The sequence below is a fragment of the Salmo salar genome, chromosome 06 (genome assembly GCF_965601325.2).
Source record: "Salmo salar chromosome 06, fSalSal1, whole genome shotgun sequence".
In the NCBI taxonomy this organism is placed as follows: Eukaryota; Metazoa; Chordata; class Actinopteri; order Salmoniformes; family Salmonidae; genus Salmo; species Salmo salar.
The window spans coordinates 9,129,361-9,156,835 of record NC_138296.1 but is presented as its reverse complement, the minus strand read 5'-3'; the positions used below and the strand labels follow the sequence as shown (position 1 = coordinate 9,156,835).

Below are 27,475 nucleotides of genomic sequence, written 5' to 3'. Positions count from 1 at the left end.
GAGAGAGAGAGAGATACAACACACAGTGACACTGGATATAGGCGAGAGAGAGAGAGAGATACAACACACAGTGACACTGGATATAGGCGAGAGAGAGAGAGAGAGAGAGATACAACACACAGTGACACTGGATATAGGCGAGAGAGAGAGAGAGAGAGAGATACAACACACAGTGACACTGGATATAGGCGAGAGAGAGAGAGAGAGAGATACAACACACAGTGACACTGGATATAGGCGAGAGAGAGAGAGAGAGAGATACAACACACAGTGACACTGGATATAGGCGAGAGAGAGAGAGAGAGATACAACACACAGTGACACTGGATATAGGCGAGAGAGAGAGAGAGATACAACACACAGTGACACGTGGATATAGGCGAGAGAGAGAGAGAGAGTACAACACACAGTGACACTGGATATAGGCGAGAGAGAGAGAGAGAGAGAGAGAGAGAGAGAGAGAGAGAGAGAGAGAGAGAGATACAACACACAGTGACACTGGATATAGGCCTGGAGAGAGAGATACAACACACAGTGACACTGGATATAGGCCTGGGGGGGGGGGAAGAGAGAGAGATACAACACACAGTTACACTGGATATAGGCCTAAAGAGAGAGAGAGAGAGAGATACAACACATAGTTATACTGGATATAGGACTGGAGAGAGAGAGAGAGAGAGAGATACAACACAGTTACACTGGATATAGGACTGGAGAGAGAGAGAGAGACACAACACATAGTTACACTGGATATAGGACTGGAGAGAGAGAGAGAGATACAACACATAGTTACACTGGATATAGGACTGGAGAGAGAGAGATACAACACATAGTTACACTGGATATAGGACTGGAGAGCGCGACAGACCTCAACGGGGAGAGAGGGGGAGAGAGAATAGAGGACGTGAACGTACCACCATCTTTCCTCTGAACAGTTTGGGGATGGTTCCCTCCACGCAGGTGCCTTTCATTTTGTTCTCAACATTGTCCAGGAGCTGGAATACACACATTATGGAAGGAACAGTGTGTGAGTGGAGCAGAGATGGAGCGTGCCCGATTTGACTGGAGCGCAGAGTGAGATTCCCCAAAAGGCTGGAGCATCGGCCTTCTCGCCCGCTACAATTTGGCTCTAGTAGCTCTCACTTCACTAGCCCAGCATGCATCTGTAGTCTACTAGTGTACTGCTATAGCCCCTTGCTTTATCTACTGTCATGGAGTTCACTAAATATTTTCATCAAGAAACTGATAAAACACACAGGTGCTAAATCAAGGTGACTTACAAAGATGAGGACCAAGAGCAAGAGAGGGAGTGTGGTGATGTAGTGTCCACAACTAAAGAAGAGAGGCAGTGTGGTGATGTAGTGTCCACAACTAAAGAAGAGAGGGAGTGTGGTGATGTAGTGTCCACAACTAAAGAAGAGAGGGAGTGTGGTGATGTAGTGTCCACAACTGAAGAGAGGAGGGGGAGAGGCAGTGTGGTGATGTAGTGTCCACAACTAAAGAAGAGAGGGAGTGTGGTGATGTAGTGTCCACAACTAAAGAAGAGAGGGAGTGTGGTGATGTAGTGTCCACAACTAAAGAAGAGAGGGAGTGTGGTGATGTAGTGTCCACAACTAAAGAAGAGAGGGAGTGTGGTGATGTAGTGTCCACAACTAAAGAAGAGAGGGAGTGTGGTGATGTAGTGTCCACAACTAAAGAAGAGAGGGAGTGTGGTGATGTAGTGTCCACAACTAAAGAAGAGAGGGAGTGTGGTGATGTAGTGTCCACAACTAAAGAAGGAGGGAGTGTGGTGAGTGTGCCACACTAAAGAAGAGGGGAGTGTGGTGATGTAGTGTCCACAACTAAAGAACCATTGTGGAATCTGAAAAGACACCTATCCTGAAAGTATGATGGTGTACTTACTGTGTACATGCCAACAGAAAGGAACGAGGTGGGTAGATAAAAATAATTTTCTACAATAACACAGTTAGTTAACAAAAAATCTGATCGCTTAAAAGTTTTGTTCATTTACATTCTATTATCTATACGATAGGGCATAATTGATTTTAGCCCAATAGACCTGGCATATTCCCATGTTCAAGGAGCTTTCTGTTTTGATTGGGTTATTTTGCCTAAAAGCCTTTAGGCCTGCCTATAGATAAAATAACTCTGCATCTCTGCCCAGCCTGGATAGAGTGGCCAAAAGGGTGTTTATCATCCCCAGTGGCTCTGAAAGTGAGGAGAGGACCTTCTCCACTGCTGTCCTGCTCTCCAGTCACCATCACATGAGCCTGCAGACAGACTGGCCAAAATCCTGGTTCTAAGAATGAATTCTGAAAATACATTTTCATGTTACTTGTATTTAATTCTAAGTAAGTCAAAGACTATATGTGTAATTTATAGACCATAATGATTTAATACAACTAAATGTTGTTCAAATGCTTTATGTCCCTACCAGCCTATTGCGTCGCACTCCCAAATGCTTCACAATGTCTTTCTTTGTACACTATAGCCTTGAAATAATATAGCCTAAATAATTCATTTTCGTTCCTTCTTAGTCTTCCTGTCTGGCTCTTAACCGATTCCGAGTGTTTATATGGTGTTTAATATGACATGTAGCCTATTCAGAGTGTTTATATGGTGTTTAATATGACATGTATCCTATTCAGTGTTTATATGCTGTTTAATATGACGTGTAGTCTATTCAGAGTGTTTATATGGTGTTTAATATGACATGTATCCTATTCAGTGTTTATATGCTGTTTAATATGACGTGTAGTCTATTCAGAGTGTTTATATGGTGTTTAATATGACGTGTAGTCTATTCAGAGTGTTTATATGCTGTTTAATATGACAAGTAGTCTATTCAGAGTGTTTATATGGTGTTTAATATGACATGTAGCCTATTCAGAGTGTTTATATGGTGTTTAATATGACATGTATCCTATTCAGAGTGTTTACATGCTGTTTAATATGACATGTAGTCTATTCAGAGTGTTTACATGCTGTTTAATATGACATGTAGTCTATTCAGAGTGTTTATATGATGTTTAATATGACATGTAGCCTATTCAGAGTGTTTATATGGTGTTTAATATGACATGTATCCTATTCAGTGTTTATATGTTGTTTAATATGACATGTATCCTATTCAGAGTGTTTATATGTTGTTTAATATGACATGTAGTCTATTCAGAGTGTTTATATGCTGTTTAATATGACATGTAGTCCTATTCAGAGTGTTTATATGGTGTTTAATATGACATGTAGTCTATTCAGAGTGTTTATATGGTGTTTAATATGACATGTAGCCTATTCAGAGTGTTTATATGGTGTTTAATATGACATGTAGCCTATTCAGAGTGTTTATATGGTGTTTAATATGACATGTATCCTATTCAGAGTGTTTATATGGTGTTTAATATGACATGTATCCTATTCAGAGTGTTTATATGGTGTTTAATATGACATGTATCCTATTCAGAGTGTTTATATGGTGTTTAATATGACATGTATCCTATTCAGAGTGTTTATATGGTGTTTAATATGACATGTATCCTATTCAGAGTGTTTATATGGTGTTTAATATGACATGTATCCTATTCAGAGTGTTTATATGGTGTTTAATATGACATGTATCCTATTCAGAGTGTTTATATGGTGTTTAATATGACATGTATCCTATTCAGAGTGTTTATATGGTGTTTAATATGACATGTATCCTATTCAGAGTGTTTATATGGTGTTTAATATGACATGTATCCTATTCAGAGTGTTTATATGGTGTTTAATATGACATGTATCCTATTCAGAGTGTTTATATGGTGTTTAATATGACATGTATCCTATTCAGAGTGTTTATATGGTGTTTAATATGACATGTATCCTATTCAGAGTGTTTATATGGTGTTTAATATGACATGTATCCTATTCAGAGTGTTTATATGGTGTTTAATATGACATGTAGTCTATTCAGAGTGTTTATATGCTGTTTAATATGACATGTATCCTATTCAGTGTTTATATGGTGTTTAATATGACATGTAGTCTATTCAGAGTGTTTATATGGTGTTTAATATGACATGTATCCTATTCAGAGTGTTTATATGGTGTTTAATATGACATGTAGCCTATTCAGAGTGTTTATATGGTGTTTAATATGACATGTAGCCTATTCAGAGTGTTTATATGCTGTTTAATATGACATGTATCCTATTCAGAGTGTTTATATGCTGTTTAATATGACATGTATCCTATTCAGAGTGTTTATATGGTGTTTAATATGACATGTATCCTATTCAGAGTGTTTATATGGTGTTTAATATGACATGTAGCCTATTCAGAGTGTTTATATACTGTTTAATATGACATGTAGTCTATTCAGAGTGTTTATATGTTTAATATGACAAGTAGCCTATTCAGAGTGTTTATATGGTGTTTAATATGACATGTAGCCTATTCAGAGTGTTTATATGGTGTTTAATATGACATGTATCCTATTCAGAGTGTTTATATGGTGTTTAATATGACATGTATCCTATTCAGAGTGTTTATATGGTGTTTAATATGACATGTATCCTATTCAGAGTGTTTATATGGTGTTTAATATGACGTATCCTATTTGAAATGATGAGCGCTTATTACAATCACCTTTTCATGTTTATTATAATTCTTATCATTCAAATCCATATGGTTTGGTTTCAATACTTCAAAACCAAAATGGTAGGTTCAGGTATACACAAAAATAGATGGCTGCTGGTTAAATTGTGATTTTAATGAATGGAGCGAATTTGGAGCGACAGTTTTTTTTTCCTGTGAGGAAAGGACCGTGGACCACCATTCAACTCCCCTCACATACTCTGGGAACACACACACACACACACACACACACACACACACACACACACACACACACACACACACACACACACACACACACACACACACACACACACACACACACACACACACACACACACACACACACACACACACACACACACACACACACACACACACACACACACACACACACACTGGAAGGAACACAGACACGTTATTTAACGAACATGGCATGGGACCACAGATCCTCAAAAGTTCGACAGCTGCACCATCGAGAGCATCCAGACTGGTTTCATCACCGCTTGGTACGGCAATTGCTCGACATCTGACCGCAAAGTGCTACAGAGGGTAGGGTAGTGCGTACTCCCTGCCATCCAGGACCTCTATACCAGGCGATGTCAGAAGGCCCTAAAATCTATCTAGGAGTCTGTGACCAAAAGGCTCCTAAACAGCTTCTACCCCCAAGCCATAAGACTCCTGACCATCTAATCAAATGGCTACCTTGCCTCTCTTACACAGGCTCGATGTACACTCACTGGACTCTAACCACATACTACACTGACACTCCAACACACACATTGACGCCACACACACAAACAAACGCATTCCTTCACATACACTGCTGCTACTCTTATCCATCCTGATGGCCTTGTCACCTTTACCAATACCTACATATTACCTCAACTACCTGGTACCCCTGCACATTGACTCAGTACTGGTAGTCCTTGTATATAGTCTTGTTACCATCTTTCCTTTAGATAATTTCATACCTTTTTTACAACTCTGCCTTGTTGGTTAAGGCTTTGGAAGTAACCATTTTACCCTAACCTCGACACCTGTGGTACTCGGTACGTGACAAATAAAATTAGATTTGAACACACACAGACACACACTCTGGAAAGAACACAAACACACAGGGCTCTAAAGTGCGACCAACTCGGTCACATATGTGACAATATTTTGCTGTGTGAGCAGCAGTTTTATTTTGGGAGCACTGTGTGACTATGAAAATGATCTTCCTGATAATAGTTGTAGTAGTAATAAGGCTTGGCTGTACCAGTGTTTCTGATGCCTTACAGAAACAATTCAGATTCATCAGCGTCATGGTGGCACCATTACTACAGAGAAAACATCTTGGTTCTAACCCAACCAGGTCAAAAGATCTGACCCATTACTACAGAGAAAACATCTTGGTTCTAACCCAACCAGGTCAAAAGATCTGACCCATTACTACAGAGAAAACATCTTGGTTCTAACCCAACCAGGTCAAAAGATCTGACCCATTACTAGAGAAAACATCTTGGTTCTAACCCAACCAGGTCAAAAGATCTGACCCATTACTAGAGAAAACATATTGGTTCTAACCCAACCAGGTCAAAAGATCTGACCCATTACTACAGAGAAAACATCTTGGTTCTAACCCAACCAGGTCAAAAGATCTGACCCATTACTACAGAGAAAACATCTTGGTTCTAACCCAACCAGGTCAAAAGATCTGACCCATTACTACAGAGAAAACATCTTGGTTCTAACCCAACCAGGTCAAAAGATCTGACCCATTACTACAGAGAAAACATCTTGGTTCTAACCCAACCAGGTCAAAAGATCTGACCCATTACTACAGAGAAAATGGCTTGATTCTAACCCAACCAGGTCAAAATATCTGACTAAAAGCATTTGAATCTTCCTATAGCGGATTGCCGGGAATAAACCACGTCACAGACCATTCTAAAACGACTTGCGCATCGACATCGTTAACCATCTGTTTACACGATGTTCAGTCATGTTAGGTCATTGGCTAGCTAGTTAATAACCTGGTAACTTTAGTATATCCAGACATCTGGGGACACAGATAGACAGGTAAAGCTTTGTCAGGACATCAAGGATCATAGTAAGGACAGACATTTTGCATGTCATCATCAAACCAGACTTATTTTTAAAGAGACAGTGTACCATTTACAATGTAACGCTTCTCAATAGGAAAATTGTGCTTTTACACAACGTAGAAACCTCATTTTCCACAAATGATTTTGTAATTGCAATGGCATGTATTTTTCATCACATTTTTTGTTTTTATAATAAACTAATGTATTTACAGTGTTAAATATTAGTTTCTAGGTCTCAACATGTGCTTCAAAACTAGCTAGAATTCATATAGGCCCAACATAGGCTGTATCTCAATCAATTTGAAGGTCCAATATGCAGAAATCGCTCCATCATTTCCCGGTGGCTAAAATTCAAATAGCTCGCCTAATTTCAGTTTGTGACCAAACAAGCAATGTATAGTGTAGAGAATCATTGTACCATCTAAACCGCTGTGAAATCTCTCTTCAATAACCAAAAATATTGTATTTTCAGCCGGTATACAAAACCTAAAGAAAAATACACACAAACAAAACTTAAGATCTGGTCTGGTGCTCCTAAATTTCATGTGGTGCAACCAACATGTTTTAATTTAGAGCCCTGAATACACACACTACTGAACGAACACAGAACAACTACTCACCACTCTGCAGAGCTCCTGAACGTCGTGTTGCATGAAGCTGTCTAATGTCTCCCACCTACACAGAAAACACGTTTTAAACAACACATTCACAATCTGTCAACTACGGTCACAAAACCACCATGTTTTAAACAACACATTCACAATCTGTCAACTACGGTCACAAAACCACCATGTTTTAAACAACACATTCACAATCTGTCAACTACGGTCACAAAACCACCATGTTTTAAACACATTCACAATCTGTCAACTACGGTCACAATACCACCATGTTTAATCACTGACCCATAGTGGAACATGATGCAAAGCGTCACTTGATCAGGACAATGTGACTTATTACCAGGGTCCATCACTGTAGTCACTATTCATTAGTGCACACCGATGCAAAACATTTAGCAATGGAAAATGAAAACAATCGTTTCTCAGACAAAATCAGGTAGTCCCTTCCAGTCTCATTGATTAATCAATCAATCATCTCTTTCCTCCTGCAGCGTTGCTAGCTGAGGGGTCCTGGCACCTACCCAAAGGACTTGGTGAGTTTCTTGGTGCCGACGGGCTTGTCGCTGTGCTGCAGCTCATAGAAAACCCTCTGTAGAGCCAGCGGAACACTCTTAGACGAGTCATCTCCCTCTGTAGGCATCATGTACACCGCCTGGTAGAGGAGAGAGGTGGGGTTAGACACACAAACACTCTCTCTCAGAAGAGTCCTCTCCCTCTGTAGGCATCATGTACACCGCCTGGTAGAGGAGAGGTGGGGTTAGACACAGAAACACTCTCTCTCAGAAGAGTCCTCTCCCTCTGTAGGCATCATGTACACCGCCTGGTAGAGGAGAGAGGTGGGGTTAGACACAGAAACACTCTCTCTCAGAAGAGTCCTCTCCCTCTGTAGGCATCATGTACACCGCCTGGTAGAGGAGAGAGGTGGGGTTAGACACACAAACACTCTCTCTCAGAAGAGTCCTCTCCCTCTGTAGGCATCATGTACACCGCCTGGTAGAGGAGAGGTGGGGTTAGACACAGAAACACTCTCTCTCAGAAGAGTCCTCTCCCTCTGTAGGCATCATGTACACCGCCTGGTAGAGGAGAGGTGGGGTTAGACACAGAAACACTCTCTCTCAGAAGAGTCCTCTCCCTCTGTAGGCATCATGTACACCGCCTGGTAGAGGAGAGAGGTGGGGTTAGACACAGAAACACTCTCTCTCAGAAGAGTCCTCTCCCTCTGTAGGCATCATGTACACCGCCTGGTAGAGGAGAGAGGTGGGGTTAGACACACAAACACTCTCTCTCAGAAGAGTCCTCTCCCTCTGTAGGCATCATGTACACCGCCTGGTAGAGGAGAGGTGGGGTTAGACACAGAAACACTCTCTCTCAGAAGAGTCCTCTCCCTCTGTAGGCATCATGTACACCGCCTGGTAGAGGAGAGAGGTGGGGTTAGACAAACAAACATTCACACACTCTCTCAAAAGAGTCGCCTCCCTGTACAGATATCATATACACCACCTGGTAGGCACAGAGGAGAGGGGTGTTACACACACTTGAGCGTAGAATAACAGAGTGGTAGTTAGTTGTCTTACTGACCCTCCGTAGCTGGTTGGTGAAGAACAGGGTCTGTAGGAGGCTGTTCATATAACATGTCGCTCCCTGGTTCTTCAGACCCACGTAGCCGGTGTGTTTCTTTGAGTCCCACCTGCACACAGACAGGACAGCAATGGGTTAACTCAACTACACACACACACACACACACACACACACACACACACACACACACACACACACACACACACACACAGCCCTGCTCTAAACCAGGGGTGGGTAACTCCAGGAAGAGGGTTGGACAGCCCTGCTCTAAACCAGGGGTGGGTAACTCCAGGAAGAGGGTTGGACAGCCCTGCTCTAAACCAGGGGTGGTAACTCCAGGAAGAGGGTTGGACAGCCCTGCTCTAAACCAGGGGTGGGTAACTCCAGGAAGAGGGTTGGACAGCCCTGCTCTAAACCAGGGGTGGGTAACTCCAGGAAGAGGGTTGGACAGCCCTGCTCTAAACCAGGGGTGGTAACTCCAGGAAGAGGGTTGGACAGCCCTGCTCTAAACCAGGGGTGGGTAACTCCAGGAAGAGGGTTGGACAGCCCTGCTCTAAACCAGGGGTGGGTAACTCCAGGAAGAGGGTTGGACAGCCCTGCTCTAAACCAGGGGTGGGTAACTCCAGGAAGAGGGTTGGACAGCCCTGCTCTAAACCAGGGGTGGGTAACTCCAGGAAGAGGGTTGGACAGCCCTGCTCTAAACCAGGGGTGGGTAACTCCAGGAAGAGGGTTGGACAGCCCTGCTCTAAACCAGGGGTGGGTAACTCCAGGAAGAGGGTTGGACAGCCCTGCTCTAAACCAGGGGTGGGTAACTCCAGGAAGAGGGTTGGACAGCCCTGCTCTAAACCAGGGGTGGGTAACTCCAGGAAGAGGGTTGGACAGCCCTGCTCTAAACCAGGGGTGGGTAACTCCAGGAAGAGGGTTGGACAGCCCTGCTCTAAACCAGGGGTGGGCAACTCCAGGAAGAGGGTTGGACAGCCCTGCTCTAAACCAGGGGTGGGTAACTCCAGGAAGAGGGTTGGACAGCCCTGCTCTAAACCAGGGGTGGGCAACTCCAGGAAGAGGGTTGGACAGCCCTGCTCTAAACCAGGGGTGGGCAACTCCAGGCCCTTGAGGACCTGATTGGTGTCACACTTTATCTCCATCCCTAGCAAACACAGCTGATTAATCACATTGAATTCTACAATGATGATTAGGTGATTATTGGAGTCAGGTGTGTTAGCTGGGGCAAAACTGTGACACCAATCAGGCCCTCGAGGACTGGAATTGCCCACCACCCTGGGTTAACCCTGTGTCCCAGTGTAGTTGGGTTAAGTTTACAACCACACATTGATGTCAGGATCACAGGATCTATGGTCAGGTCACTAGAAATTAAATATTCTTAAAATCAAGCTTTTAATAAGATAGTTTTAATTCAAGACACTGCTAAATAGAACTGGTTCAAGGTATTGTGTTGTCGTTATTTCAAACATCTGGTGAACTGGCCAATGGTCCCAAAACACAGAGGTGAGAGAGGACAGCAAAGAGTGAATGAGAAGGAGAGAGGACAGCAAAGAGTGAATGAGAAGGAGAGAGAAAAAAAGAGCAGGTGAGACAGGAGAGAGAAAGAGAGCAGGTGAGACAGGAGAGAGAAAGAGAGCAGGTGAGACAGGAGAGAGAAAGAGAGCAGGTGAGACAGGAGAGAGAAAGAGAGCAGGTGAGACAGGAGAGAGAAAGAGAGCAGGTGAGACAGGAGAGAGAAAGAGAGCAGGTGAGACAGGAGAGAGAAAGAGAGCAGGTGAGACAGGAGAGAGAAAGAGAGCAGGTGAGACAGGAGAGAGAAAGAGAGCAGGTGAGACAGGAGAGAGAAAGAGAGCAGGTGAGACAGGAGAGAGAAAGAGAGCAGGTGAGACAGGAGAGAGAAAGAGAGCAGGTGAGACAGGAGAGAGAAAGAGAGCAGGTGAGACAGGAGAGAGAAAGAGAGCAGGTGAGACAGGAGAGAGAAAGAGAGCAGGTGAGACAGGAGAGAGAAAGAGAGCTGGTGAGACAGGAGAGAGAAAGAGAGCTGGTGAGACAGGAGAGAGAAAGAGAGCAGGTGAGACAGGAGAGAGAAAGAGAGCAGGTGAGACAGGAGAGAGAAAGAGAGCTGGTGAGACAGGAGAGAGAAAGAGAGCAGGTGAGACAGGAGAGAGAAAGAGAGCAGGTGAGACAGGAGAGAGAAAGAGAGCAGGTGAGACAGGAGAGAGAAAGAGAGCAGGTGAGACAGGAGAGAAAGAGAGCAGGTGAGACAGGAGAGAAAGAGAGCAGGTGAGACAGGAGAGAAAGAGAGCAGGTGAGACAGGAGAGAAAGAGAGCAGGTGAGACAGGAGAGAAAGAGAGCAGGTGAGACAGGAGAGAAAGAGAGCAGGTGAGACAGGAGAGAAAGAGAGCAGGTGAGACAGGAGAGAAAGAGAGCAGGTGAGACAGGAGAGAAAGAGAGCAGGTGAGACAGGAGAGAAAGAGAGCAGGTGAGACAGGAGAGAAAGAGAGCAGGTGAGACAGGAGAGAAAGAGAGCAGGTGAGACAGGAGAGAAAGAGAGCAGGTGAGACAGGAGAGAAAGAGAGCAGGTGAGACAGGAGAGAAAGAGAGCAGGTGAGACAGGAGAGAAAGAGAGCAGGTGAGACAGGAGAGAAAGAGAGCAGGTGAGACAGGAGAGAAAGAGAGCAGGTGAGACAGGAGAGAAAGAGAGCAGGTGAGACAGGAGAGAAAGAGAGCAGGTGAGACAGGAGAAAAAAAGAGCAGGTGAGACAGAAGAGAAAGAGAGCAGGTGAGACAGGAGAGAGAAAGAGAGAAAAAAAGAGCAGGTGAGACAGAAGAGAAAGAGAGCAGGTGAGACAGGAGAGAGAAAGAGAGAGAAAAAAAGAGCAGGTGAGACAGAAGAGAAAGAGAGCAGGTGAGACAGGAGAGAAAGAGAGCAGGTGAGACAGGAGAGAGAAGGAGAGAGAAAAAAAGAGCAGGTGAGACAGAAAAGAGAAGGAGAGAGAAAAAGAGCAGAGAGAAGAGGGAAGGAGAGAAGTGAGGAATCAAGACTCACGCCACTCCGTGAGGAGCGTCCGCCTGCACGTAGACTTCAAAGGAGACTTTATCATCCTCCACAAAGCCTCTCTCTGGATCAGTCACATCCTGAAAACACACCGGAGGAAAATTATGTTGGCTGTGTCTGTCGTGTGTGTATATACACCAGTGTATCCCGGTGTGTGTGGTACTCACGCTCCAGGACATAAAGTTAGAGAAGCCCCAGTCGTTTTCCTTGTGGAAGAAGAGGTGGCTGATTCTGCGGCTGAACGACTTCTCATCGTCCTTATAGTTAATGATCTTCAGCATGGCCTGAGCATGGCACGACCAGGACCTAGCAGGGGGACATATTTACACGTTACACCAGGAAACTACTTCAGCATGGCATGACCAGGACCTAGCAGGGGGACATATTTACACGTTACACCAGGAAACTACTTCAGCATGGCATGACCAGGACCTAGCAGGGGGACACATTTACACGTTACACCAGGAAACTACTTCAGCATGGCATGACCAGGACCTAGCAGGGGGACATATTTACACGTTACACCAGGAACTACTTCAGCATGGCATGACCAGGACCTAGCAGGGGGACGCATTTAAATGTTACACCACACGAGCTAAGGCGGTGTTTCCACTTAAAAAGTCTAAATAAAGTAATCGTGCGCGCGTGCGTGCGTGCGTGCGTGTGTGTGTGTGCGTAGCGGGGGTGAGTCGGACTCATGCTCTCGTGATGAGTTCACGTCACCCAGCCTACAACTTCAAAAACAGCGCCACCCTGGACCCAAGATGAAATGTCTTGTCCTAATGAACGGTTAAGTTGGTTTCCCCAGCAGGAGGCCGGGGTTCAGATCCCACCCATGACGTCTGTCTGTATCATGTCCATGGAGTCACCAGGCTACATGAGGTAGTCGCTAGAAACAGGGCCTAAGAGAAATGAAGCAATGCTGTGTTTCTCTGTGTGTGTGTGGATCAGGGTCTCTGCCTGTGTGTGTGTGTGTCGATCAGGGTCTCTGCCTGCGTGCTGTGTGTGTGTGTGTGTCGATCAGGGTCTCTGCCTGCGTGCTGTGTGCGTGTGTGTGTCGATCAGGGTCTCTGCCTGCGTGCTGTGTGTGTGTGTGTGTCGATCAGGGTCTCTGCCTGCGTGCTGTGTGCGTGTCGATCAGGGTCTCTGCCTGCGTGCTGTGTGCGTGTGTGTGTCGATCAGGGTCTCTGCCTGCGTGCTGTGTGCGTGTGTGTGTCGATCAGGGTCTCTGCCTGCGTGCTGTGTGCGTGTGTGTGTCGATCAGGGTCTCTGCCTGCGTGCTGTGTGCGTGTGTGTGTCGATCAGGGTCTCTGCCTGCGTGCTGTGTGCGTGTGTGTGTCGATCAGGGTCTCTGCCTGCGTGCTGTGTGCGTGTGTGTGTCGATCAGGGTCTCTGCCTGCGTGCTGTGTGCGTGTGTGTGTCGATCAGGGTCTCTGCCTGCGTGCTGTGTGCGTGTGTGTGTCGATCAGGGTCTCTGCCTGCGTGCTGTGTGCGTGTGTGTGTCGATCAGGGTCTCTGCCTGCGTGCTGTGTGCGTGTGTGTGTCGATCAGGGTCTCTGCCTGCGTGCTGTGTGCGTGTGTGTCGATCAGGGTCTCTGCCTGCGTGCTGTGTGCGTGTGTGTGTCGATCAGGGTCTCTGCCTGCGTGCTGTGTGCGTGTGTGTCGATCAGGGTCTCTGCCTGCGTGCTGTGTGTGTGTGTGTCGATCAGGGTCTCTGCCTGCATGCTGTGTGCGTGTGTGTGTCGATCAGGGTCTCTGCCTGCGTGCTGTGTGTGTGTGTGTCGATCAGGGTCTCTGCCTGCGTGCTGTGTGTGTGTGTGTCGATCAGGGTCTCTGCCTGCGTGCTGTGTGTGTGTGTGTCGATCAGGGTCTCTGCCTGCGTGCTGTGTGTGTGTGTGTGTCGATCAGGGTCTCTGCCTGCGTGCTGTGTCGATCAGGGTCTCTGCCTGCGTGCTGTGTCGATCAGGGTCTCTGCCTGCGTGCTGTGTGTGTGTGTCGATCAGGGTCTCTGCCTGCGTGCTGTGTGTGTGTGTCGATCAGGGTCTCTGCCTGCGTGCTGTGTGTGTGTGTCGATCAGGGTCTCTGCCTGCGTGCTGTGTCGATCAGGGTCTCTGCCTGCGTGCTGTGTGTGTGTGTCGATCAGGGTCTCTGCCTGCGTGCTGTGTGTGTGTCGATCAGGGTCTCTGCCTGCGTGCTGTGTGTGTGTCGATCAGAGTCTCTGCCTGCGTGCTGTGTGTGTGTCGATCAGAGTCTCTGCCTGCGTGCTGTGTGTGTGTCGATCAGAGTCTCTGTGCACTAAGGGCCTAATGATTAAGGCGTTGGTCCCCGAGTGTGTGTGGGTGTATCATGTGACTTACGTGGAGTCGGAGTCTGCGTTGCACTGCAGGAAGAAGCCAACACTCTTCTGGTGCGGCCGGTCTGGGTAGAAGCGAGGCATCACCATGATCTTCCAGGGCAGGTTCCTGACGAAGCAGGACGGGCTGAGAACAGACTCACTCAGCCGGCTGAACCTCTCCACCACAAAACGACATGTCGCCTCCGACCGCCAGCTGGTATCTAGATACACAGGAGAGGAGGGTCAGTGTGTGTGTGTGTGTGTGGCCATCAGTGTGTGTGTGTGTGTGTGTGTGTGTGTGGCCATCAGTGTGTGTGTGTGTGTGTGTATCAGTGTGTGTGTGTCAGTGTGTGTGTGTGTATCAGTGTGTGTGTGTATCAGTGTGTGTGTGTATCAGTGTGTGTGTGTGTGTGTGTGTGTGTGTGTGTGTGTGTGTGTGTGCAGGTGAGTCCTCCTCACCATCCTCCATGTCCTCCTCTGTGTTGTGTCCGTCTGCCATGGCAACGTTGCCGTTAATCACCGGGTTGGCTGGGATTCTCGGGGGATCGTCTGTGTCCCCAGCTGCACATACACCACACAGAGAGGAAGACGATCGTCAGATAAACAGACAGAGATATCAGGGCTGGAAGACACCAGCATGGAGATACTCGTTAGTATCAAGGTCAAGGAAACAAAACGCGAGGTGGATTTAACTTGTTTAGGAAAACAGCCCTGATGTTAGAAACAATCATCATTATGTTGTCATCCAGAGTCATGTATTTTCCAAGCTACATCACATTGTCATTTTAAAAACCTGCTGTAGTCTGGTTCGTGGTTTCATATACAGGCATCGTCCCGGGCCTAACAGAAATATGTTGTTTCTCACTGTTATGATGAAGGGGAAGATGCACACAGTCCACTAGCGAGGAACGATCCTGTTCAAATAGAGGCTCAACATCTACCAGCATGTTATTTCAGCATGATGCCCAACAGACACAATACAAACATCCAAAACTAGAAAAGGTGCAGAGAAACATTTTGGTTCCTGAAACATCAGTGTCTTCTGTTTATAGTTCTGATGACTGGGTCCATTTAAAACACAGATCTGTTTAAAGTTCTGATGACTGGGTCAGTTAAAATCACTGATCTGTATTAGTTCTGATGACTGGGTCAGTTAAAATCACTGATCTGTATTAGTTCTGATGACTGGGTCAGTTAAAATCACTGATCTGTATTAGTTCTGATGACTGGGTCAGTTAAAATCACTGATCTGTATTAGTTCTGATGACTGGGTCAGTTAAAATCACTGATCTGTATTAGTTCTGATGACTGGGTCAGTTTAAATCACTGATCTGTTTAAAGTTCTGATGACTGGGTCCGTTAAAATCACTGATCTGTTTAAAGTTCTGATGACTGGGTCAGTTAAAATCACTGATCTGTTTAAAGTTCTGATGACTGGGTCAGTTAAAATCACTGATCTGTTTAAAGTTCTGATGACTGGGTCAGTTAAAATCACTGATCTGTTTAAAGTTCTGATGACTGGGTCAGTTAAAATCACTGATCTGTTTAAAGTTCTGATGACTGGGTCCGTTAAAATCACTGATCTGTTTAAAGTTCTGATGACTGGGTCCGTTAAAATCACTGATCTGTTTAAAGTTCTGATGACTGGGTCAGTTAAAATCACTGATCTGTTTAAAGTTCTGATGACTGGGTCAGTTAAAATCACTGATCTGTTTAAAGTTCTGATGACTGGGTCAGTTAAAATCACTGATCTGTTTAAAGTTCTGATGACTGGGTCAGTTAAAATCACTGATCTGTTTAAAGTTCTGATGACTGGGTCCGTTAAAATCACTGATCTGTTTAAAGTTCTGATGACTGGGTCCGTTAAAATCACTGATCTGTTTAAAGTTCTGATGACTGGGTCAGTTAAAATCACTGATCTGTTTAAAGTTCTGATGACTGGGTCAGTTAAAATCACTGATCTGTTTAAAGTTCTGATGACTGGGTCAGTTAAAATCACTGATCTGTATTAGTTATGATGACTGGGTCAGTTAAAATCACTGATCTGTATTAGTTATGATGACTGGGTCAGTTAAAATCACTGATCTGTTTAAAGTTCTGATGACTGGGTCCGTTAAAATCACTGATCTGTTTAAAGTTCTGATGACTGGGTCAGTTAAAATCACTGATCTGTTTAAAGTTCTGATGACTGGGTCAGTTAAAATCACTGATCTGTTTAAAGTTCTGATGACTGGGTCAGTTAAAATCACTGATCTGTTTAAAGTTCTGATGACTGGGTCAGTTAAAATCACTGATCTGTTTAAAGTTCTGATGACTGGGTCAGTTAAAATCACTGATCTGTTTAAAGTTCTGATGACTGGGTCAGTTAAAATCACTGATCTGTATTATAGTTCTGATGACTGGGTCAGTTAAAATCACTGATCTGTATTATAGTTATGATGACTGGGTCAGTTAAAATCACTGATCTGTTTAAAGTTCTGATGACTGGGTCAGTTAAAATCACTGATCTGTTTAAAGTTCTGATGACTGGGTCAGTTAAAATCACTGATCTGTATTAGTTCTGATGACTGGGTCAGTTAAAATCACTGATCTGTATTAGTTCTGATGACTGGGTCAGTTAAAATCACTGATCTGTATTAGTTCTGATGACTGGGTCAGTTAAAATCACTGATCTGTATTAGTTATGATGACTGGGTCAGTTAAAATCACTGATCTGTATTAGTTATGATGACTGGGTCAGTTAAAATCACTGATCTGTTTAAAGTTCTGATGACTGGGTCAGTTAAAATCACTGATCTGTATTAGTTATGATGACTGGGTCAGTTAAAATCACTGATCTGTATTATAGTTATGATGACTGGGTCAGTTTAAAACACTGATCTGTATTATAGTTCTGATGACTGGGTCAGTTTAAAACACTGATCTGTATTATAGTTCTGATGACTGGGTCAGTTTAAAACACTGATCTGTATTATAGTTCTGATGACTGGGTCAGTTTAAAACACTGATCTGTATTATAGTTATGATGACTGGGTCAGTTAAAACACTGATCTGTATTATAGTTCTGATGACTGGGTCCGTTTAAAACACTGATCTGTATTATAGTTCTGATGACTGGGTCAGTTTAAAACACTGATCTGTATTATAGTTCTGATGACTGGGTCAGTTAAAATCACTGATCTGTATTATAGTTATGATGACTGGGTCCGTTTAAAACACTGATCTGTATTATAGTTATGATGACTGGGTCCGTTTAAAACACAGATCTGTATTATAGTTATGATGACTGGGTCAGTTTAAAACACTGATCTGTATTATAGTTATGATGACTGGGTCAGTTTAAAACACAGATCTGTATTGAAGTTATGATGACTGGGTCAGTTTAAAACACTGATCTGTATTATAGTTATGATGACTGGGTCAGTTTAAAACACTGATCTGTATTATAGTTATGATGACTGGGTCCGTTTAAAACACAGATCTGTATTATAGTTATGATGACTGGGTCAGTTTAAAACACTGATCTGTATTATAGTTATGATGACTGGGTCAGTTTAAAACACAGATCTGTATTGAAGTTATGATGACTGGGTCAGTTTAAAACACTGATCTGTATTATAGTTATGATGACTGGGTCAGTTTAAAACACTGATCTGTATTATAGTTATGATGACTGGGTCAGTTTAAAACACTGATCTGTATTGTGGTTTCCTTGTGACGTCTGTGTTTAATATTTAGAACAGAAGTTAATTTCCCTGCGATCTAAACATGCTTTCCGCATCCAAAATAGCATCCTATTCCCTACATAGGGCTCTGGTCTAAAGTAGTGCACTATGGGCCCAATTCCCTATATAGTGCCCTACTTCTGACCAGGGCCCTATTTAGGATGCGGACACTGTCTCGTCATCTTTAACCATCAGGAAGAACACTGTAGTGCTGAGGCAGTGTCGCAGCAGCAGCAGCAGTGTGTGTGGCAGTCGACTACAGCAGTCTGGTAATTAGTAACAATGAAGGATTAAGCTGTGAGCTCCTCTGACACACACAAGCCTGTGTAGCTGCTTTAGGAAGGGGACAGGAGAAACTCAGGCAGGTAATTACCCAGACAAAGAGCCTGGGACTAGTCTCATCAATCACAACTAAGATGCCTACTGAAGAAGAACACAGGAAGTCTGTATCTCAAACGGCACCCTATTCCCGATATAGTGCACTACTTTTAACCAGAGCCCAATGGCACACTATTCCCTACATAGTGGACTACTTTTAGCCAGGGCCCCTAGGGAAGGTGTAGAGAATAGGGTGTCATTTGAGAGTCAGACTAATAGTGTGAGAGTCAGTGAAGTATACCTTGTCTCTGTTAGCAATTCTACAGTCAGTTTGAATGACAGAAAAGTATCTCATACATACATATATATATATATATACAGTGTGTCCTTACCTACCCTAGCAGTATGCGTGTCATCTCTTCCCAATGCATGCCCTTCTGTGTCTGTGTGAGAGCCTGGTTGCATGTACTGAGTCTGTGTGTATGTATATATACGGAGCCCCAGTGAGCCACGCTCACGAGACTGGCCTCATTTTTCCAAGTGGATTACAGGCAGCTAACGACATGTGTCCCTCAGCCTGCGTCCCCTCAGCCTGCGTCCCTGATGACTCCCTATTCCAGGGATCCTCAACTAGATTCAGCCGCGGGCCCATTTTTTTTCTTGCGTGGCTTTTCAGGGGGCCAGGCTGCCGAGTGTGCTCCCAGGTGGCGTAGCGGTCTAAGGCACTTCATCTCAGTGCTAGAGGCGTCACTACAGACCCTGGTTCAATCCTGGGCTGGATCACAACCGGCCGTGATTGGGAGTCCCATAGGGTGGTGCACAATTTGCCCAGCGTCGTCCGGGTTTGGCCGTCACTATAAATTTAGAATTTGTTCTTAACTGACTTGCCTAGTTAACCTGTTGGGTCTAGGGGGCAGCATTTGCACGTCTGGATAAAAAAAATGTACCCGATTTAATCTGGTTACTAATCCTACCCAGTAACTAGAATATGCATATACTTATTATATATGGATAGAAAACACTAAAGTTTCCAAAACTGTTTGAATGGTGTCTGTGAGTATAACAGAACTCATTTGGCAGGCAAAACCCTGAGACATTTTCTGACAGGAAGTGGATACCTGATGTGTTGTATTGACTTTAAACCTATCCCATTGAAAAACACAGGGGTTTAGGAATATTTTGGCACTTCCTATTGCTTCCACTAGATGTCACCAGCCTTTACAAAGTGTTTTGAGTCTTCTGGAGGGAGATCTGACCGAACAAGAGCCATGGAACGGTGATGTCCCATTAGACACCTGGCGCGCTACTTCATGTTGGGTACCCTCGTTCCAATACGTTATAAAAGACTATGCATTCGTCCACCTTGAATATTATTCATGTTCTGGTTAAAAAAGGCCCTAATGATTTATGCTATACAACGTTTGACATGTTTGAACGAACGGAAATATATTTTTTCCCCTCGTTCATGACGAGAAGTCCGGCTGGCTTACATCATGTGCTAACGAGACGGAGATTTTTGGACATAAATGATGAGCTTTTTTGAACAAAACTACATTCGTTATGGACCTGTGATACCTGGAAGTGACATCTGATGAAGAGAATCAAAGGTAATGGATTATTTACATAGTATTTTCGATTTTAGATCTCCCCAACATGACGTCTAGTCTGTATCGCAACGCGTATTTTTCTGGGCACAGTGCTCAGATTATTGCAAAGTGTGATTTCCCAGTAAGGTTATTTTTAAATCTGGCAAGTTGATTGCGTTCAAAAGATGTAAATCTATAATTCTTTAAATGACAATATAATATTTTACCAATGTTTTCTAATTTTAATTATTTAATTTGTGACGCTGACTTGACTGCCGGTTATTGGAGGGAAACGATTTCCTCAACATCAATGCCATAGTAAAACGCTGTTTTTGGATATAAATATCAACTTGATAGAACTAAAAATGCATGCATTGTCTAACATAATGTCCTAGGAGTGTCATCTGATGGAGATTGTAAAAGGTTAGTGTATCATTTTATCTGGTTTTATGGTTTTGGTGACCCTGTCTTTGACTTGACAAAACATTACACACAACTCTTGTAAATGTACTGTCCTAACATACTCTAAATTTATGCTTTCGCCGTAAAACCTTTTTGAAATCGTAAAACGTGGTTAGATTAAGGAGATGTTTATCTTTCAAATGGTGTAACATAGTTGTATTTTTAAAAAATTTGAATTTTGACATTTATTTGGATTCAAATTTGCCGCTCTTGAAATGCACCTGCTGTTGATGGAGTGCACCACGGGTGGCACGCTAGCGTCCCACCTAGCCCCAAGAGGTTTTAAATAAAATAAAAATATACTTACAAATAATTTTTAGATTGCAAATTGAATGCAAGAAGCACAAACAGATGTTTTACTAAAACTTAACCATTTCAAACCTTGCTTAGATTTGTAAACGATCACGTCTCTATTATGCGTGGGAATACCTGGGAACAGATTTCTTAAATAGTTATTTACTCGGAGCTGATTTCCTGGTGTTTTTACAGTATTTTAAGTCCAACAAATAAAATAAATTAAAGGGGGGGGGGGGTCCCTCCTATAATTCTTATGTTGAAGGATGAAGAGCTCCAATGGCACCCTATTCCCTCAGTTCTAGTGGCTTTTTAAAAAAGGACATTCTACTCAAATGAATGAAAATGAGTATGCCGACACCATCTAAAAATGGAATGCCCACCTCCAAAAACTTGCCCAATAACACATTGGTAAAATGATTTGTTAAAATTATTAACAGATTGTACCATGTTCAGTATATGAAATGGGGGGCAGGTCTAGTGTTTATAGCATTGGACTAGTAACCAGAGGGTTGCAAGATCGAATCCCCGAGCTGACAAGGTAAAAACCTGTCCTTCTGCCCCTGAACAAGGCAGTTAACCCACTGTTCCTAGGCCGTCATTGAAAATAAGAACGTTCTTATCTGACTTGCCTAGTTAAATAAAGGTTAAATAAAAAATATATTAAAAAAATCTAGCCTATGCATGGTCCATATTATCAGGTATGCTATTAGAAATAAACAACTTTAGCCCAACTGATGCAGCAAAGTGCAAATAAATAGGCTGAAGCATTGGGTTGGCTACCTGCATTCACCCCCCTTTATTTAACTAGGCAAGTCAGTTATGAACAAATTCTTATTTACAATGACGGCCTACCCCAGACGACGCTGGGCTAATTGTGCGCCGCCCTATGGAACTCCCAATCACGGACGGTTGTGATGCAACCTGGATTCGAACCAGGCACTGAGATGCAGTGCCTTAGACGGCTGCGCCACTCGGGAGCTTATCATTACCAGATCTCATATGTAATCTTTTAACTAGTTATTATCATATTGACACATTTTATGTCCCAAAAAAACTTGCATAAACACAGAATATCATGTAGGGTAACTTGGGGTAAATCGCCACCCGGGGTAATAAGCCCCCTGCGTGTACTTCTCACAGAACCACTTTGTCACTATCCCCCCAAAACTTTCCCTGGTTTCCACTACTCTTGCTCAACAAAAAATATTATCTGTCTCAAAAAATTGTAAGTCATTCCAAAGAAATTAAATTGGAGGTAGAGAGACGTTGTACCCCAAGTCACCCTACAATTGACAGACGTTACATTTAGCCCCACTCTCCCCGAGGCACATGCCAGTGTTAACATGCTTCTGCTAAAAATCCTGGGTTTAAAATGGCGCAGTTCGCGCATATTTAGGAGTTGAGAAATGAATAAAGTAGGACTGGAAAGCTAGGATTTCTCTCTTTTGAACAAAAGCCATTAAAACTGCTGTTTTTGAGATTGCAAGAATTGTTATGCATTCTGACAAGAAGTCAATGCACGTTTCCCTCCCTATGGCACTGAGAACAGGAATGAGCCACGAAAGGAATATTTATCTAGCATAGAAAAACAAGCTGACAAGGTAAATAGATAAACTATTCTACTACGGGGTTGTTAGATTTTCTTATTATTTACTTGTTTTGTTTGCAGAGGAAAAGTACATGTGGAATGATATCGCATCTACAAAATGCGCCTCCGCAGAAATATTTGTTCATGTTCCATATTTTTTTGTTGTTGTGTGGTGGCAATGATTTTTCCGTGGCACAGCACCACAGCAAAACGAGCGAAGCGGAAACATTGGAGCAATACCTTTGACCAGGTCACATAGTGAGTGCACTGCCTTTAGGTCTACCCTATGGGAATGGCCCAAAAGATTTTGCAATGAAAAGTTAAGCATTAGATCACTTCTTTTGGTATTGCCTCCATGTAGCTTGTTTGTGGCCACAGGTTGAATAATGGCTGAAAAATCTGAACATTCATCTAAAATTAACCCTACAAATAGCGCTGTTGGGAGAGTCAGAAAACCATAAATCAAGCAATATTTTTGCTAAAAGTATTATATGATCATTAACCTCAGGTTCAGAATTTATATGAAACATCACAGCAGTTGAAAAATATATGGCACCTGGAAATCACAAGAGGGCGGTTTACAGAGATAGGTGGGATCGGGCATAAAATGTTCTTTTTGGACCACCAGCCACTGCAGCAGGTAGATAATTAAAAAAATCTGCGATTCATTTAATTGCTATACATTTTTTTTTAAAAACAGCAGAAATACTTTGAAAAAACCTACTGCAGCATTTATTTAGCAATAAATGTGATAAAACTTCACAATTTTTTACTCACAAATGCAGGTGAAATGCTCACACTGGAGCTTTGACCACCCGCCAATATGGCTGGTGAAATAGACATCTTACCCACCAATGCCAAAATCTACCCACATTTGGCAGGTGTTAATTTTAGGCCCTGGGTGGGACGGACTGAGAGTAGCTGGGGGCGGGGTTTAAAAGCTCACCTTCTATAACAGTTATGATTGAAAATACAATGTATAATATAAGTACATCAAAATATGGACTCATCAACCCAAAGGGTGGCTACTTTGAAGTATCTCAAACATAAAATATATTTTGATTTGTTTAACACTTTTTTGGTAATTACATGATTCCATATGTTATTTCATAGTTGATGTCTTCACTATTATTCTACAATTTAGAAAATAGTAAAAAATAAAGAAAAACCCTTGAACTGGTAGGTGTTTCCGAACTTTTGACTGGTACTGTATATGTAACAAAAGAAAACGCTTTAAAAACGTTTTTATTTGTCCCCAGAAGTGTTTGTCCTGCATCTCAGTAGGAGTGCTGCTCTGGGATCAGTTTCTCCTGCATCTCAGTAGGAGTGCTGCTCTGGGATCAGTTTGTCCTGCATCTCAGTAGGAGTGCTGCTCTAGAATCAGTTTGTCCTGCATCTCAGTAGGAGTGCTGCTCTAGGATCAGTTTGTCCTGCATCTCAGAGTAGGAGTGCTGCTCTAGAATCAGTAGGAGTGCTTACCACTGGTGCTAAATGAGGTACATTTAGTAAGAGTAGTGCATGGCTATTAGGCTAGTATTCAGCAGCTGGGATGGGAAAGGGGCCAGGCCAGAAATAACTACTGGTGTTAAGTTAGGTACATTTAGTAAGACGTTAAATTAAAATGGTTATAAGAATGACAAGGTGCCAATGTAAACCAACTGGTTGATGTGTATGACTATTACAGTGGAAGGCCTCTTGTCCATCCACCTCAGCTAGACCTGAATCTGCTCATCCAAACATCAGTTGTGTAAATAAATCAAACAGAGATTATATCAGTTGGACTAATGCCCCTGTGGTAATGATGAATGATATGTAATCTTCATCATGTGCATCACAATTGATCAAAGTGCTAAAGAGCATGCTATTGACGAAAATATTTCTTAACTGTCAGAAATGTTGTTGACTGTCCCAACAAATGGGGATCATTAAAAATGGCGAGCCACACGCGTTGTCTTCATACAATGAAGCAGCAAATCCCCGCGCGCTGGCTGTGTCGATGCAACCTCCACATGCAGGCCTTGCCGCAGAAACATAAACCCCGCACTGCCACCCACCTCGAGTTCTTATGTTGGCTGAATCCCAAACTTGGCTAAACGCCATCTATCTAGCTGTGCTCCATTAAATATTTCTGGGCATCTTTTGGGCACTAGTGCATATTTCAGTAACGTTAGTTCGCCAGCTAGCTTAGACTATCGTTGATGTATGGCAAACCAAATTGACGCATCTGTGTTGATTAACTGAATTGTAAGCTAGCTAGTACCTCTTTGCTAGCTAATGAAGTAGGTCTTTCAGCTAGATATCACCACTGCTAAATTAGTTAGCCATCTAGCTAGCTACATGATTATTTCCTGTATAGCTAGCTCATTTGAAAATGCGAGTCTCAATGACGATGATGCAAACCATTCCTTTATAAAAAACGTAAACAAACAGGTAAGGCCTTGCTTCAAATTGATCGCTTTAAAATGCTAGCTAAGTAACCACCATCTTGGAATCGCCACACACCCCCGTCCACCGAGAGGCCTGCTATAACGTCACTAAGCGCTAGCTAAGGCTAACCATTTTCAGTTAACAAATCATAATACAGCAAAACAATTATATTACAAATACACGTTATTAAATTATACATATACTGTTTACAACAAAACTGAGTGACGCAATGAATTTGGACCACTGAGTGATCGCACCTTGTTACCTGGTTACTGTAGCATGGCTAACGTTCGCGGATTCGCGGCTAAGCAGAGCTGGCGTTAGTTAGCTAATTACAAATACATTACACAGGCTAGTTAACAAACAAATAGTAAACGCACAGTAGCCATGAGATCACTGTAAAAAACCTAACTACCAATTGGTCAGTCAAAGGTGTAAGTAAATAGCAACATTTGCCTAATACTGCTGGGTCATTAATAGCCATTGTTAAAACTGCATGCGTAGGCTCAAAGAGTCAAGTGAAACGAGCTAACTTTAGCTAAGTGGGCTACTGTTTACAAACATGAACGGGGGTGTTACATTCAGACTAAAATTGTGTTAACATAACCCCTGTGACCGCGCACAAACGATTTATTTGGTAGTGTGAGTGAGCTATTGAGTCGGTTTATTTGGCAACTAGCAGGTTGGCTAGCTAACCGCGATGAATGAATTTTACATGCTATTGCTAACTAGCCAACTGATCAAAATATAATCAATCTAAGTTAGCTTGTTAGGTGACATATGGCGGTTGTAAATATACTGTAAAACATGTGGTTTATGTAATGTTTCACTCAAGTTGGCTTACGTTAAACCCAAACGGATGTTTTGACCATCGGTAGCTACCTAACGTTAGCTACCAAGTTGACTGCGCCACGTTTATCACGCCAACTTGGCTAGCTAGGTAACGTCAGACAGTGAGAGTGCAAGAAATCAGTCCGTGAATGTGCTAACCTGCCAGTTGCATGTGTGATGTAGTTAGCGAGTCTCGGCTAGTTACCGGGTTGTCCAACGTTAACTAACTAGTTACATCCATGACGCTGGTATTTGACATGTCAACAACACTAACTTAGCTAGCTAACGTTGGCTACTGACTAAACGAGCGAACGAGGTCAGATGCTGCTGCAATGGGCGCATCATCAGCAAAATGAGTTATGACCATTGTGGCAGGCCTTGATGTTTACAGGAACGATACATCAGTTCACGCTAGCTATGCACTTTTTTACATTACATTTTCATGTAATTGTTTTAGTTTTGTCCCTTCCCGTGGCATTTTACCTTCCATCTCCATATCCTCGGGCTCGCTAAGTTGTTGCTCGCCGGCTTTCTGCTGCTGTTGTTGAGTGTGGTGGTGGTTCATGTTGGCAACTGTTGTGAAGGGATGATGCCTGTTGTCTTTGTTCCCCTCGAACTTGTGTGTTGCTGGTTCCGCGGGGAGCCGGTTTCTGGGTTGTTGGTGAGGTGTTGGAGGTTGCGGAGGTGGAATAGACAGGTCGAACCTTGGCGGCTGGGCCTGTTCTAAAACAACCTCGGCCTCTTCTCCCGTCAGCGCCGGGGATTGAGGGGAGGAGGTCGGTGGGGGAGCAGGCAGAGAAACGCGGACGTATTTGCTTGCTATTCGCCCAATCTCGGCGCCTTGATGGGTGCAAGTCGCCGACGGTAGTGATGACTACGGCTCCAAAAAGGGAGACCCGTTGAATTAAATAAATCCGACTTTACCCCAGGTAATATGGGGCAATTGGCGAAGTGAGAAAGACAACTCACGACCTGCAGCCTGAGAAACAAATACTGTTGCCCTGCTTTAAAGCCAACTGGCACAATGCAGCCAACTAACGAAAGGAGTCAAACAGGGAAAACAAATGTTCATAAACGATCGATGCACATTGAAATACAACTTTCCCTTCGATATTCCCAGTCCGTGTGCTCCTCCGATTGTCCCTCGTCTGGGGGAGAGCAGAGAAAAAAGCTATCCATTCAAACCTGCTTCTAATTTGGAATCGCAGTAATTTAGAAGTTTAGGGTGATAGCGATGCCACAGCCCGATATCGACTTTCCCACACATTAAACCACCGTATTACTATTAGCAACAAAATTCAGCACCTTGTCGCATTTCAAACGTCTGTTCAATTAAGAAATGTGCCCGGTCACAGCCAGAGCCTCTCACCCGCTTCCTTGGTTTGTGATGTTGAGTTTGAGGTAAAACTCAAAATGGCGGTCGCGCTCTTCTCTGAAATGTCACATCCGCATGGAGATCTAAACACTCCCGCACACAGCACAATCGCTGGGTCGCTCGCTGACTGACTGTGTATTTTTCATTAACCAATATACTGGTCAGCAATCATAGGTTACAACTCATGGCATTAAAAAAATATATAATCCTAGGTAATATTTTGGTTAGTTGGTATAAGGGGTTATAGCAGAGGTGTCAAAATAATTTTGCTCCGGGGGCCGCATTCGGTCTTCAACGAGGTCCGGAGGACCGCACTGAAAATTGGTTATATTTCCACGCCGTCAAAATGTGCCAAAAATTGTTCTCTATCCCTCGTTTTTTTAATTTTCGATGCTCCCTGACTGTCTAGCCTAAATGTTGGTGATTATTAGCAAGCTGGACACAGTCAAGACACTGTATGAATGTAAGTCAATTATAATTGACAAAGTTTCAATTTGGTTGTAGTCATTTTAACGTAAGCCTATATTAAGTATGTTCCTTCGTCTCCCCCCCCCCCCCCCAAAA

General features: G+C 43.4%; 1 protein-coding gene across 1 annotated transcript in view; it reads right to left on the bottom strand.

The window, feature by feature from the left end:
• Positions 1–27,174, bottom strand: part of LOC106606244 (ubiquitin carboxyl-terminal hydrolase 7) — a 75,064-nt gene extending 47,890 nt beyond the window's left edge. Inside the window, exons 1-9 of the mRNA XM_082976293.1 lie at positions 26,020–27,174; positions 14,762–14,863; positions 14,325–14,523; positions 12,135–12,273; positions 11,959–12,047; positions 8,906–9,014; positions 7,849–7,979; positions 7,328–7,382; positions 915–995 (exon numbers count right to left, since the gene is read on the bottom strand). Coding sequence (XP_082832419.1) covers positions 915–995; positions 7,328–7,382; positions 7,849–7,979; positions 8,906–9,014; positions 11,959–12,047; positions 12,135–12,273; positions 14,325–14,523; positions 14,762–14,863; positions 26,020–26,101 — 987 coding nt within the window. The 5' untranslated portion in view covers positions 26,102–27,174. The remainder of the gene's footprint in view (positions 1–914; positions 996–7,327; positions 7,383–7,848; positions 7,980–8,905; positions 9,015–11,958; positions 12,048–12,134; positions 12,274–14,324; positions 14,524–14,761; positions 14,864–26,019) is intronic.
• Positions 27,175–27,475: the final 301 nt, after the last annotated feature.